The sequence below is a fragment of the Phasianus colchicus genome, chromosome 1, assembly GCF_987193195.1.
Source record: "Phasianus colchicus chromosome 1, bPhaCol1.hap1.1, whole genome shotgun sequence".
Lineage (NCBI taxonomy): Eukaryota > Metazoa > Chordata > Aves > Galliformes > Phasianidae > Phasianus > Phasianus colchicus.
This window is the reverse complement of record NC_143436.1, coordinates 171,346,736-171,359,622: the sequence shown is the minus strand read 5'-3', so window position 1 is coordinate 171,359,622 and position 12,887 is coordinate 171,346,736. Positions and strand designations below refer to the sequence as shown.

At 42.3% G+C, this 12,887-nt stretch overlaps 1 protein-coding gene across 1 annotated transcript in view; it reads right to left on the bottom strand.

Moving 5' to 3' along the window:
* WDFY2 (WD repeat and FYVE domain containing 2) overlaps positions 1-12,887 on the bottom strand; it is a 66,128-nt gene that overhangs the window by 24,711 nt on the left and 28,530 nt on the right. The window contains exons 2-3 of the mRNA XM_031615912.2: positions 5,952-6,019; positions 800-873 (exon numbers count right to left, since the gene is read on the bottom strand). Coding sequence (XP_031471772.2) covers positions 800-873; positions 5,952-6,019 — 142 coding nt within the window. The remainder of the gene's footprint in view (positions 1-799; positions 874-5,951; positions 6,020-12,887) is intronic.

The window sequence follows — 12,887 nt, the reverse complement described above, 5'->3', positions numbered from 1 at the left end:
ACAGCTGCCTTTCTGTCAACCTATAGACATACATTCAGTTATAAAGTCCATAAAGCAGAGACAACAGCAGTAAAATTGGAAATGATGATAAAAATGATATTAAGCTGTAGAAGTCTACTGATGGGGCATAGGTGAGAAGTCCCTCCCTGACCCTTTCTGTATGGCAACAGAGCATTTCATCAACTATCCCACAAGAAAAATCCAACTTTTAGAGAGTCAATTGCTACTCTCTATTTCAAATTTAAAAGACAGGCTCTTGTTTTAATATCCTGCTTCCTTTCCACATACACGGAGATCTCTGAGATGTTAATAAACCAAATCTTTCAGCAAGAGCATTGCCTGTATAAGCAACTCCTATGGAGGAACTGAGATGAAAACAAAATCTGAACTCTGAAACTTGGAAAAGCAGCTAAATATAGAACATAAATTCATTTTCTGCCTCTCAAACATTATTTTTTCCCTCTCAACTGCTGCTTTCAGAAAACTTTGGTATGGCATGATTAACAAGACACTCATTTAATAAAACCACAGCTGTTCAGCTGTTCTTTCTTTATTTCTTTTTACTATTTTTTAAAGATAGATGCAAATTAGGACTGTTTGTTTAGTTGCCTAATAAATATTGCAAACTCCACAGGCTGGAGAAAAATTTGGAGTAATCGACCACTTTCCACACTACAGCTTTAGATCCACTGCAGTAAAAATTCTCTCTCCCAAACACTAACAAAAATATCCTCACCCCATCACACATATACTTCTCAAAAGGGAAGCGTTTCAACTAGAAATCTTTGTATGTACTTACTGAGATTGTACCATTGTCTAGACCTATGGACAGCCTTCTGGTTTCCGGGTTAAAAGACATGCATGAACATGGAGCTGAAAAAAATGAACATGATGATGAAGTTAACAAAACTGATATTTTCTTGAAGTTCTGGAAAGCCTAAAACTGGCTAGTATGCTTCACGGTGCTTCATCATTTTGCCCCCTTCCAATAGACAAACATTTAAAAAAAAAAACCAAAACAACAGTGCTTGTGCAATTCATTCTATCCTATCCTATTAGGACATGGATTAACAGTTATTTATTGCTTCAGTTTCTTCATTTTTCCTTACTAATGCCTTCTGAAAGTGGGTATGAGGCATGTTATACAAGAACCGTGCTGGTGTATCCATATGAGCAGTACACATTTTATATTTATTTAGCTGAATAATTTGGGCAGTTTTTAAAAAACAAAACAAAACAAAGCCATTTGCCTGCCCTTTATCAGCAATAAAAGAAAATGCTGTCAAAGACTCACATCCTACACCTGCAGTACGAAAGTGAACTTGAATCATTGTTAACAGGAGCTGACCTATCAGCCAGTATGAAGAGCAGTCAGTCCAACTGCTCTATGGTCATTTCCCCAGACAACATTATTACAGTATCACATACTATGGCCAAAATACAAGACTCTATGGAAAACTAGCCATCGATTCTTACATCAACACTAATAAATATCAGGATATACTCTTAAATTGCTCATAAATCAGTCCCTCTAGGATATGGAGAGGTCCACATACAGGGTAAAATCAGACTTTTCTTGTAATAACTCAAGTGGTATGCTTGGTTTCATCAAGATACCGTGAGGCTGCATTCAGAAGGCAAGGATTGCTTTTATCACCCAGCACAGCAGCATGCTGTCCCCACAGAACCCTTCCGTGATCACTTCTCAGCACTGTGACTAGAGACAGGCATCCATCCCCTTTCTGTAGTGGTAAGAGCATTGATTAAACCATATTTGCGTAATAGATGTTGAGCGCAGTCAGACATGCTTTTAATTCTTTTCTCCTCCTTCTTAGTTTCTTCTCTGCACTGCGATTACATGGAGTGGTTTTGTTAGTAACAGACTCAGAGTTCTTTCTTTTACAGTGCCATGTACTTGCTATATTTCCCATTTGAACAATGTCTTACCTACAGTCGTACAGTTCATAGCTCAGCAGATCTTTGTTAGTTAGCAGCTGAGCTATATCACAGCCTGTTTAACAAAACTATTCTACCTTTAGTACTGCACACCCCCAGTACATTTCCTAAGGGACAACTAATTGCAAGCAGGAAGCCAATCACATTCACATCCAAGAATTAAATCAAAGAAAAGGCTTCAGTTCAAGGGAACTGCCAGAATAGAAATGCTGCATTATGGCTACTATCAGTAACAAAATCATTCCTTTCTGTACCTCTTCTTCAGGAAAGGCAAACTCAAAGCTTCCCTTCATATGGTGGGACACTGTATGATATTGAGACTTCCAGGTCATAGTGGAATTAGGATGCTGTAGGAAAAGCTGGCAGAGACAAAGCAACTCTAAACATCTAAACATACCTTTTTAAAAGGCACTTAACACCACACCAGGCATTTCAACATTCCAGCTTTAAAATGTCAGACGGTGTGCATACATTGAAAAAACTATCAGTAACTCTGAAGATGACAAACAGTTTACAGAGAAAAACTCAGTTAAATTAGCTGTTTATCTGGTTTCTTCCAGAAAGCTCAAAGCACTTCAGATACAAAAGGTACAAGCAAATATGAGACACGCTGCTAAATAAAGGTCACATTTGAGTTCCAAACCCACATGTACTTTATCACAGCGGTGTAAAGATACTTTGCTATAATCATTTTCCTAAAGGAATTCTTAAATAACATGTACTCTTGGAAAAATGAACGTCAGCCCTAGCTACACTAATGTAATTGAAATGGTACCAGTTTCAACCAGACAGCAGCAGCTTATACTTTACACGAAAGTTAGACAGTGACATTCAGATACTTAAGCACTTGGGCTCATTATAAGGAGGGGAACAAAAAAGAAAAAAAGAAGAAAAAAAAAAGGCCTAATTTTCTGAGATGATAAAGAGCCTTTTAAAATAATACTGAGGAAAAATAACGGCACTGTGAAGCCTCTCTACTTTAACATCTAGCTATGATTTGGATTTCACACTACAAGAGGTTTGATCTGATCTGATGGGCTGGATATTCCTGACATGTAAGTCTGGCTGTATTCTTCAATATAGGGCAAATACACACTGATGCGATGATTTTTTGCCTTTGAAAACAGAAATCCTGAATTACTTCATGCTCTCAACAATGAGTCTCCTCAATTAGGAGCTGACAGAAGAGAAATACAAACTTTATATCTGCATTTTCAGAGGGCCAGAAGTGGCACAGTGGAAGACCTAAGGGTTGTGTTTTGCTTTGCACAGTCTTGACCATCTGCTTCAATGCAAAGTGTAAGCTAAAAAAAAAACCATCATAAGGCCATGTACTATCTGCCTCAAACCCCGGGTATTCCACTACAATAAAACTTTTCTCCATCTGAGAGAGGTTTTTTCTGGTTGGGTTTGGATCTACTGTGGTCTTTCATTTGAATGCAAAGCTTTCTTGTATTGACTACGATACCTTCTCATAATTTTGTAAAAAGGTGGGTTTTTTTCCTCCTGTGCAGATACTAACAAAAAATTTTAAAGATCACACACCTAACCATGAGGATTAACCTGCTCAGAGGTCCCTTGTTAACACAGGTTGTTCAGACAACTCTGACATGAAGTAGTCAGATATTCAGCTTACCTAGTTTGCCTTACTGACAACATAGCAGTGTGTGTTTTTGATATTGGCTCTGTCTGTGGTGGTTCTTGAAAGCAGACTGAGTTCTACCAGTGGTTGAACACAACCCACCCCAGCCACCAGCATCCATGACCATGCTCTGTCAAATGTTTCTCAAAGGCCTTTTGGTGCTTAATGCTGCTGTGACACTGGCTGAGAAAGCCAGCAAAAGACCACAGAAATGACATCTGCCACACGGTGTTTCCATTACCCTTCTCTTTGCAAAGGCTTGGCTGTGCAGCGACCTGGTTTGAATACTCACAGCTCACTCTTTCTCAAAAATGGGGCCACTGTGCTGTCCACTATTTCTGAAACATCCACGGGTTGGGCAGAAAACTCTGTAACTGAGGAAAGCCCACTCCTAAACAGCAAAAATGTCCCTAGTCTGAAGAATCTACAATCCTGAGCAGCTATTTAATGGCCTTCACATTCAGAACACTGATGGCTCCATTGGTTGGCAGAGCCTGACCAAAGCACATGGCTGGCTCAGCCTCAATGCCTCATCCTCCTTACCTCCCAGAGTGCCCAGGCTGCAATCTCAGTTATTAAGGCTACCTGACAACAAGTTATGAAAGGGTGTGGGTCACGCAGCACTGTAACCAGCCATGAGTCATGCTAATGGGTTATCTGTAGGTGGGACTGCCATTCTCACAGCTTGCTAAACAGCACAAAAGCATCATCATGCCTACTACTTTTCTTCTGCAAAGAACCTCTGTTGTTCTCTAGACAACAAAAAACAATGTGAACCTAAAGCAGAGGACAATGAAAAAAGGTGATCCATGCAGAAACAGACAAAACACAAATGCATGCCTGTGCAGAGGCTGATTCAGAGTTCTCCCTATGATTTTAAAGCTTAAAGCCATGGCTGATAATTTAATTGGCACTGCTCCAGTGTTTAATTATACTTGATCACTCTTGAAACTGGTGAATAACTCAGTACAACGTAAATGTCTCATGACTCAAAAATTTGCCAGCCTTAAGTGAAGGAACAGCATCAGGTGCTCAGATTCATGAAGGAACTTTAAAATAGCCCCCTCTGAGTGGGTCTGGATCTACTCAGTCTTTTCTAGTGTAGCTATTATTACTGGCAATAATGCAGCCTTTCTACGACCTAAGATGATTTTAAAGTGAGAAGTGCCACTTCATAACAGTTTGTCTAAGGGAAGCAAACCTCTTTGGACAGGTCAGGGGAACCAAAGCCACAAAGCCACGGCTGCTTATTGTTACAAAGGTTCACAGACTGCCACATCATTAGCTGCTTTCCAATACCTTTTTGAGCAAAATTTTGAACAGAAAATACCTTTGACGCTTGACATATTCTTATGAGTCCATCCATCAGCAAATGAAAAAAAAAAATCTTCCTCTCTATTTAGCAAATGAATGCTTTCCTGGAGCAGGCAAGCAAACATTGAGGCCACACTATGCCCCCAAACTGATGAGGTCATGGCACTAGAACTGTTTAACATTTATACCTACTAAACATTTTATGCATCATGGAGATAGAAATCCTCTTGCAAATCTAACGATGTTAGCTTAAAATACTTCTTTCTCCAGACAGTAAGAATGCCTCAATGGGACTTGATAAATGCTCCCTGATCTGCTTTCCAGAGACAGGCTAGCCCAGCACATATGAGTTAACTGAGGAGCATCAGTATATTTCTGCTGCTGATTGCCTGTAAAGTTTTCTCCTGCACTCAACACAGGGCCTCTTCAACCACCTGGACATTAATCTGCAGTTTCTTTTAAAGCATGAACACTTTCCTTGGGATAGAAGACCTACAGTAGATCATACTGGAGAAATTCATGATGAAGGCTTGGTTTTCTGCATCTAATTGTGGGGTAATATGATTCTGCTCCTCCACTGGAAAACCAGCCCTCTCTGTTTAGTATGCCCTCTATTGTATTAGCTACTGTAGGATATTAAGTTATTATCAAATAAAACCATTTACCATTGTACTCTAATGGACTAAGCACATGCAGTAGGAAGGGCAGACTGATTTATCCTGGAGACTTACAAAGCTTTATGGACTCCATTAGTGGCGGAACACAGGACTACATTTCAAGCTTCCACATTTGTTGATCCATATTCACATAAATGCTCGTCCCTTCCTAGCATGCTTGTATGCTTTTGCTGCTGTAATCCCTGATGCCTCTAGGGAACATTAGCATGCAACTTGGTAAAGCTTGAAACCATGAGAACTACTCAAGCACTGAATTTAATACGGAGTGGTAAGCCCACAAATGGTCATAAACATTGTTTCATCAAATAAAAAAAGACATTGTGCAAATACACAGTAGATAATGAACATTTCCTTATACTTACATGGCATTGCATGGTATATGCTGGGCCAGTACTGTCCACTGTCTCTCTTCAGCCAGACACGAACTGTTCTATAAAAGAAAAACCAAACCACGTATGAGGAAGGATGAAAAAGGAGCTATAAATGAAAACAAACCAGCGATGCTGAATGCACAAGACTATGTTCAAAATGAAGTTATTTCACAGAGAAGTAAACACACAAACTCCTACAGCAGGCCTACACATCAAGCACAGATGATGATGATGAGGGTAACTCATTCCTTGGTACCACACAGTACCAAGCTGAACACATCATACAAGGCAGGCTGGCAGTCTTCCTCTGCTCTGACAGTTCAGAGCTGCTGTCTTCAAACAGAAGCAACTAGACCTTTTGCAGTGCTCCAGCACTTCCACAAACACATCAGTGGTTTCCCTCTGCTGGAAAACCTTCCTAGTCTTTTGCTTGCTCATATTGGTATCATATTTGCAGCCCCTGTCACTCAATTAGCATGCAGCTCATCCATGCCCATCGCACACGAGATGTTTTTCACCTGTTTCCTGAGCAAATGATGTGAAACTAATGTAGAATCTGGATTATTAAATATTTATTATTTCAGCTTTTGATATCATTTTCTTCTTCTGGTCCAATCTCTAAAACTCCTTACTGGGACTCTTTCCAAGGGGACTTTGATTCATCAGCTAATTGCATCAAAAAATGCATAGTAATACTGCCACTAGCTAAAGCAGCTGGCAGCCAGTCCTCTGTTAATCTCAGCAGTCAGCTCCTGATTGTTCCTGCACATCTCACTGTCATCCAAATTTCAGCCAACTCTTACCTGCCTCACTGTTCTTTGAGTCCTTATCTTCAGTTTTAATTAGTGAAATTTCCATATAATTCTGTATTCCATCCTTTACTGATTTACACTAAATGTATTAACCTTATCCAAAATACTTAGTTATCCAGGACAGCATCTTGTTAATGCAGCACAGTACATTTTCATCCATGCCAACATGTCTATTTTTCTCCACCAAAGATAGCACGTGGCAGTAGATACAAGAGAGATCTAAAAAAAAACATTGTTGAATATTCTCTAGCAGCAAACCTAAAATTTGCATGTGATAGCATTGAGAAAATGCACGCCAAATGAACCACAACAGCTCTGTCCAATTAATGAAACACGGAAATGAGGCTTAAGGAGAGGAGTACATGGTAATAATTCATGTTACATCTTTACCACAGAGCAAGTAGATTTCAGTCCTTTTTAGTCAGTAAAAGTTTACAGCAATACTTTAATACAATTTAATACAAGTTGATCTAAAACACTACACATGCAAAACATAAGAACAAAGATGTCACATGATCTAATAAAGCAGCTCAAACTACTTATTTGCCCTGTCAATAAATTAGTGTGCAAACTTCAGATTAAGAGCTGCACTATTCTATGTTCCTGGATTACAGATACTCCAAATCAGTTTTCTGCTCATCCTGCTCTGAATCCAAACTGATTTTTCAGCACATATTTCAGAGGCCTGAATATATGGCCACTGCACAAGCTGCATCATGTTACACATTTCTCACATTTACACTTCAACATTGTATACAGCTCAAAAAAAAACCCCAGTATCTCACTGGATCTCCAATTCCCATTGTCATAAATCTCTCACAAATCACTTAAAAATTCAGTATAATTGCTTCCTAACTGTAGTGGCTTTTTTGAAATGAACACACCAGCAGCTCTTCAGCAGACGTGAAGTAAAAGCACCAATACCTGTGCAGTAAGAGGGCCAAACCTTCTGTCCCTTCTTGCTTTAGAAGGCTGTGGCTGTTGTCAGAGCAGACTCTGCATCCTGACCCCAGCACAAAGTGCTGGGAACTCCCCATCCTTCCGTGGCTGTGCCCTGAGTTTGGGACACATCCAGCACTGCCTGCTCATCAGAAAATCAAAGAATGGCTTGAAGTGGAAATGACCTTAAAGACTATCTAGTCCCAATATCAAAGAGGTGGTAAGAAGGTCACTGCAATCCTGGAAGTGGATCAAGCACTGTTTCCTGATCAGATGAGCTCATGTCAATGTGTTTTCAGCAACTGAAGGAGGAGTGAACACTGCATGAACAAGAAAATACTGGGATGCATCATAGGGAATTGAAATTAAACAGTTTGAAACTGCCTTGAGGATGCCTCAGTGAGAGATCTGTCTTTTTTGGCCATTTTAAACCATATATTCTTTGCTACTAGTTTCCAAACTCCTGAGCTGAGATAAGGTTGCTTCTCCTTCCCACTTCAAGGTTCTGGCAAATAATAAATTCAGCCTGGAGAAGAGAAGGTTACAGGGGAAACTCATAGCGGCCTTCCTGTACCCGAAGGAGGCCTGCAGGAAAGCTGGGGAAGGACCCTTTTTAAGGACATGTAGTGAGAAAATGAGGAGAAATGACTTTAAACTGGAAGAGGGTAAATTTAGGCTAGGTATTAGGAAGAAGTTCTTTACTGTGAGGGTGATGAGACACTGGAAGAGGTTGCTCAGAGAGGCTGTGGATGCCCCCTCCCTGGAAGCACTCAAGGCCAGGCTGGATGGGGCTGTGAGCAACCTGGTCTAGAGGAGGTGTCCCTGCCTATAGCAGGGGGGTGGAACTAGATGATCTTAAAGGTCCCTTCCTTTAAAATAATCAAACCACTCTATGATTCTAATTCTAGAGAGGTGCCATGTGTTACAGATTATTCAACTTGTTAAAACAAAACAAAACCAAACAACATCAAAGACTATGTGTAAGAAAAGATTTTCTAAAAGCTAGGAGAAGCAAAAATAAATGTTGTTTGCAAAAATGACAATACTTTGGATGCTTTGTTTGTGTTTTTGTTGTTTGTTTTGAAACTACTCACTGCAGACCTCCTACTTAATTTGACAACTGTCTCAGCTAAGACTGCTCACCAAGTTCTGCTGGAAAAAAAAAAAAAAAAGCTGTTTTATGCTTACTTTAAAAAAAATAAAAGTGAAATAACTGGCGGAGTTTCCTTGCAAAGAGTGGAACTACTTCTACCAGTGCATGTTTCTTCTGGAGGTACATAGTAAGTTCATTTCATTACATAGTCAAATATACTTCTATTCCATTACTGCTCATACAAAATGAGAAAAAAATGTCATAAGAACAAACAGTATGAAAAGATGTTATCTGAAGCATCTGAAAGTGAACATAATCAGCAAGTCCATTCATGTAACTCATTACAGAAATTCATTTTACTCTCCCCAGTAATTCATTTTAAATAAAGGAAAAAAAAAAGTCTTGTTAACTATTTATTTTTACATTAAGGATGATTATTATCCATATCTTTAAAACAACCATCTAAAAGCTATGTTAAGCTTTAAAAGACTTCCAAAATCTATGTATAAGCAGACACAAAAGTACAAAAATCCTTATGGCTTCTAACTTTCTTCTCTTAGATCACTGGACTGCTGAAAGAAAAAAAGCAGATGTAGTTCATTAACTTCTGGGTAATCAGCATTTTTCTCCAAGTGGGCTCAGGCTGAAGAACCAACAGCTGAGCATGAGAGAAGCCCTCAGAAGAGAGCATCTTTTTTCAGCTGCAGTTCCGCACATCTTTGTGTACTTGAAACAGTATTATCCACCAGATGTGAAACCCTGAACTTCTGAAGCTTCTAAAGAATGCAGAGAAAAAAACAAGTGTGAATGAAAACTTCTAGTTTTATAGTTATGTAGCACAAAGAGCTCTTGTTGGCTGCACGGTAACTGGATGGCAACCAACACCCACCCAGGTAAGGATCCATTCTTCAGCTGCTCTGGAGCGATTCAGTTGGCATTGCCATGGAAATGAACTGCCCCTTCATTCTGTGGCCAGTGAATTGGCTTGGAAAGATTTTTAGAACCTATCAAAACAATAAATACTCTTCTAGTGCTTTCAAAACAGAGATTATTTATTTTTAAATAAGACAAGCTACACAACTATAATACTACCATGCACAAAACAAACTGGGGAGGTAAGGATATAATACAACCCTGCCAAAAAGGACCCTGTGGATGGGAAGCTGAACATGAGCCAGCAATGGGCCCTGGCAGCCTAGAAAACAAACCATATGTTGGGCTGCATCCAAAGCAGTGTGGCCAGCAGGGTGAAGGAGGTGATCCTGCCTTCTTTGAGGCCTCACCTGGAGCACTGCATCCAGATGTGGGGTCTTCAGTGCAGGAGAGACATGGACCTGTTAGAGTGCGTCCAAAGGAGGGTCACAAAAATGATCCAAGGGATGGAACACCTCTCCTGGACTTCCGGAGGGCGGACTTTGAACTGTTTAGAAGACTAGTAGGGGGAGTCCCCTGGGATTCAGTCTTAGAGGGTAAAGGGGTCCAAGACAACTGGTTGCTCTTCAAGAAGGTAGTCTTACAGGCGCAAGAGCGGGCTGTCCCCCTGAGCTGCAAAATGAGCCGGCGGGGAAGGAGACCGGCGTGGATGAATAAGCAACTATTCTTGAAGCTCCGGGAGAAAAAGAGAATCTACCTCCTGTGGAAGAAGGGACGGGCAACTCAGAAAGAATACAGAGAAGCTGTTAAGATATGCAGGGAGAAAATCAGAAAGGCGAAAGCCCAGCTCGAGCTCGACCTGGCCACTGGAATAAAAAGAAACAAGAAATCCTTTTACAAATATATCAACAGTAAGAGGAGGACTAAGGAGAATCTCCATTCTTTACTGGATGAAGCCGGGAATGTGACTACTGAGGATAAAGAAAAGGCAGAGGTCCTGAATGCCTTCTTTACGTCTGTCTTTAAAGGTCAGACCAGTTATCCTCAGGATATTCCACTTTTCAACCAGGTGGTCTCGGCTGGAGACCAGACTAAACCACCCATGATTCAGAAGGAAACGGTCAGAGACCTTCTACTCCAACTGGACTGTCACAAGTCCATGGGGCCGGATGAGATTCACCCGAGAGTGCTGAGGGAACTGGCGGAGGTGATAGCCGAGCCGCTTTCCATCATCTATCAGCGCTCCTTGTTGACTGGTGAGGTACCAGAAGACTGGAGGCTTGCCAATGTGACTCCCATCTACAAGAAGGGCTGTAAGGAGGACCCGGGGAACTACAGGCCTGTTAGCCTGACCTCGGTGCCAGGGAAGGTTATGGAGCAGATTGTCTTGAGGGAGATCACGCGGCAAGTGCGGGACAACTGGAGCATCAGGTCTAGCCAGCATGGGTTCACGAAGGGTAGGTCCTGCTTGACCAACCTGATCTCCTTCTATGATCTAGTGACCCGCCTGGTGGATGAGGGAAAGGCTGTTGATGTAGTCTACCTAGACTTCAGCAAGGCCTTTGACACTGTCTCCCACAGTATTCTCCTGCAGAAGCTGGCAGCCCGTGGCTTGGACAGGTACACTCTTGGCTGGGTAAGGAACTGGCTGGAGGGTCGAGCCCAGAGAGTGGTGGTCAATGGAGCTAAATCCAGCTGGCGACCGGTCACGAGTGGTGTTCCCCAGGGGTCGGTGCTGGGGCCTGTCCTTTTCAATATTTTTATTGATGACCTGGATGAGGGCATTGAGTGCACCCTCAGTAAGTTTGCAGATGACACCAAGTTGGCTGGAAGTGTCGATCTGCCTGGGGGTAGCGAGGCCCTACAGAGAGATCTGGACAGGCTGGAGAGCTGGGCTGAAGCCAATGGGATGAGGTTTAATAAGACCAAATGCCGGGTCCTACACTTTGGCCACAGCAACCCCAAGCAACGCTACAGGCTTGGGGTGGAATGGCTTGAAGACTGTGTAGAGGAAATGGACCTGGGGGTGTTGGTTGACGCTCGGCTAAACATGAGCCAGCAGTGTGCCCGGGTGGCCAAGAAGGCCAATGGCATTCTGGCTTGTATCAGAAGCAGTGTGACCAGCAGGAGTAGGGAAGTAATTGTTCCCCTGTACTCAGCTCTGGTGAGGCCGCACCTTGAGTATTGTGTCCAGTTCTGGGCCCCTCACTGCAAGAAAGACATTGAGGCCCTGGAGCGTGTTCAAAGAAGGGCAACAAAGCTGGTGAGGGGTCTGGAGCACGGGCCTTATGAGGAGCGGCTGAGGGAGCTGGGATTGTTCAGTCTGGAGAAGAGGAGGCTCAGGGGAGACCTTATTGCTCTCTATAACTACCTGAAGGGAGGTTGTAGCGAGCTGGGGGTCGGCCTCTTCTCTCGTGTAACTGGTGATAGGACTAGAGGGAATGGTTTCAAGCTTCGCCAGGGAAGATTCAGGCTGGATATTAGGAAATACTACTTCTCTGAAAGGGTGGTCAGGCACTGGAATGGGCTGCCCAGGGAGGTGGTGGAGTCACCGACCCTGGAGGTGTTCAAAGAACGTTTGGATGTTGTGTTGAGGGATATGGTTTAATGAGAACCATTGGTGACAGGTGGATGGTTGGACTGGATGATCCTATAGGTCTTTTCCAACCTTAGTGATTCTGTGATTCTGTGATTCCTACAAGGACAGGCTGAGAGAGCTGGGGCTGTTCAGCCTGGAGAAGACACAAGACTCCCAGCTGACTTGAGAGCTACCTTTCAGTATCTAAAGGCGGGCTGTAAGAAGGAAGGGAAGAGACTCTTTTTAGCAGGGTCTGCTGTGATGTGACAAGGGGAAATGGTTTCAAACAAAAAGAAGGGTGATACAGATTTGTCACAAGGAAGAGGTTTTTTACAATAAGGGTGATGAGGCAGTGGCACGGGTTGCCCAGAGAGGTGGTGGATGCTCCATCCTTGGAGACACTCAAGGTCAGGCTGGACGGGGCTCTGTGCACCTGATGGAGCTGTAGGTGTCCCTTTCACTGCAGGGGAGTTGGACAATATGACCTTTATGGGTCCCTTCCAACTCAAAAGCTATGCTATGCTATGCTATTTTATTCTATTCTATTCCATTCCGCTCTAAAGCACTGGGTTTATCCAAAGACCAAAGCCTGCCCCATTACAGTTCCTGCTCTTTGGAAAGGGGTGGAGGTT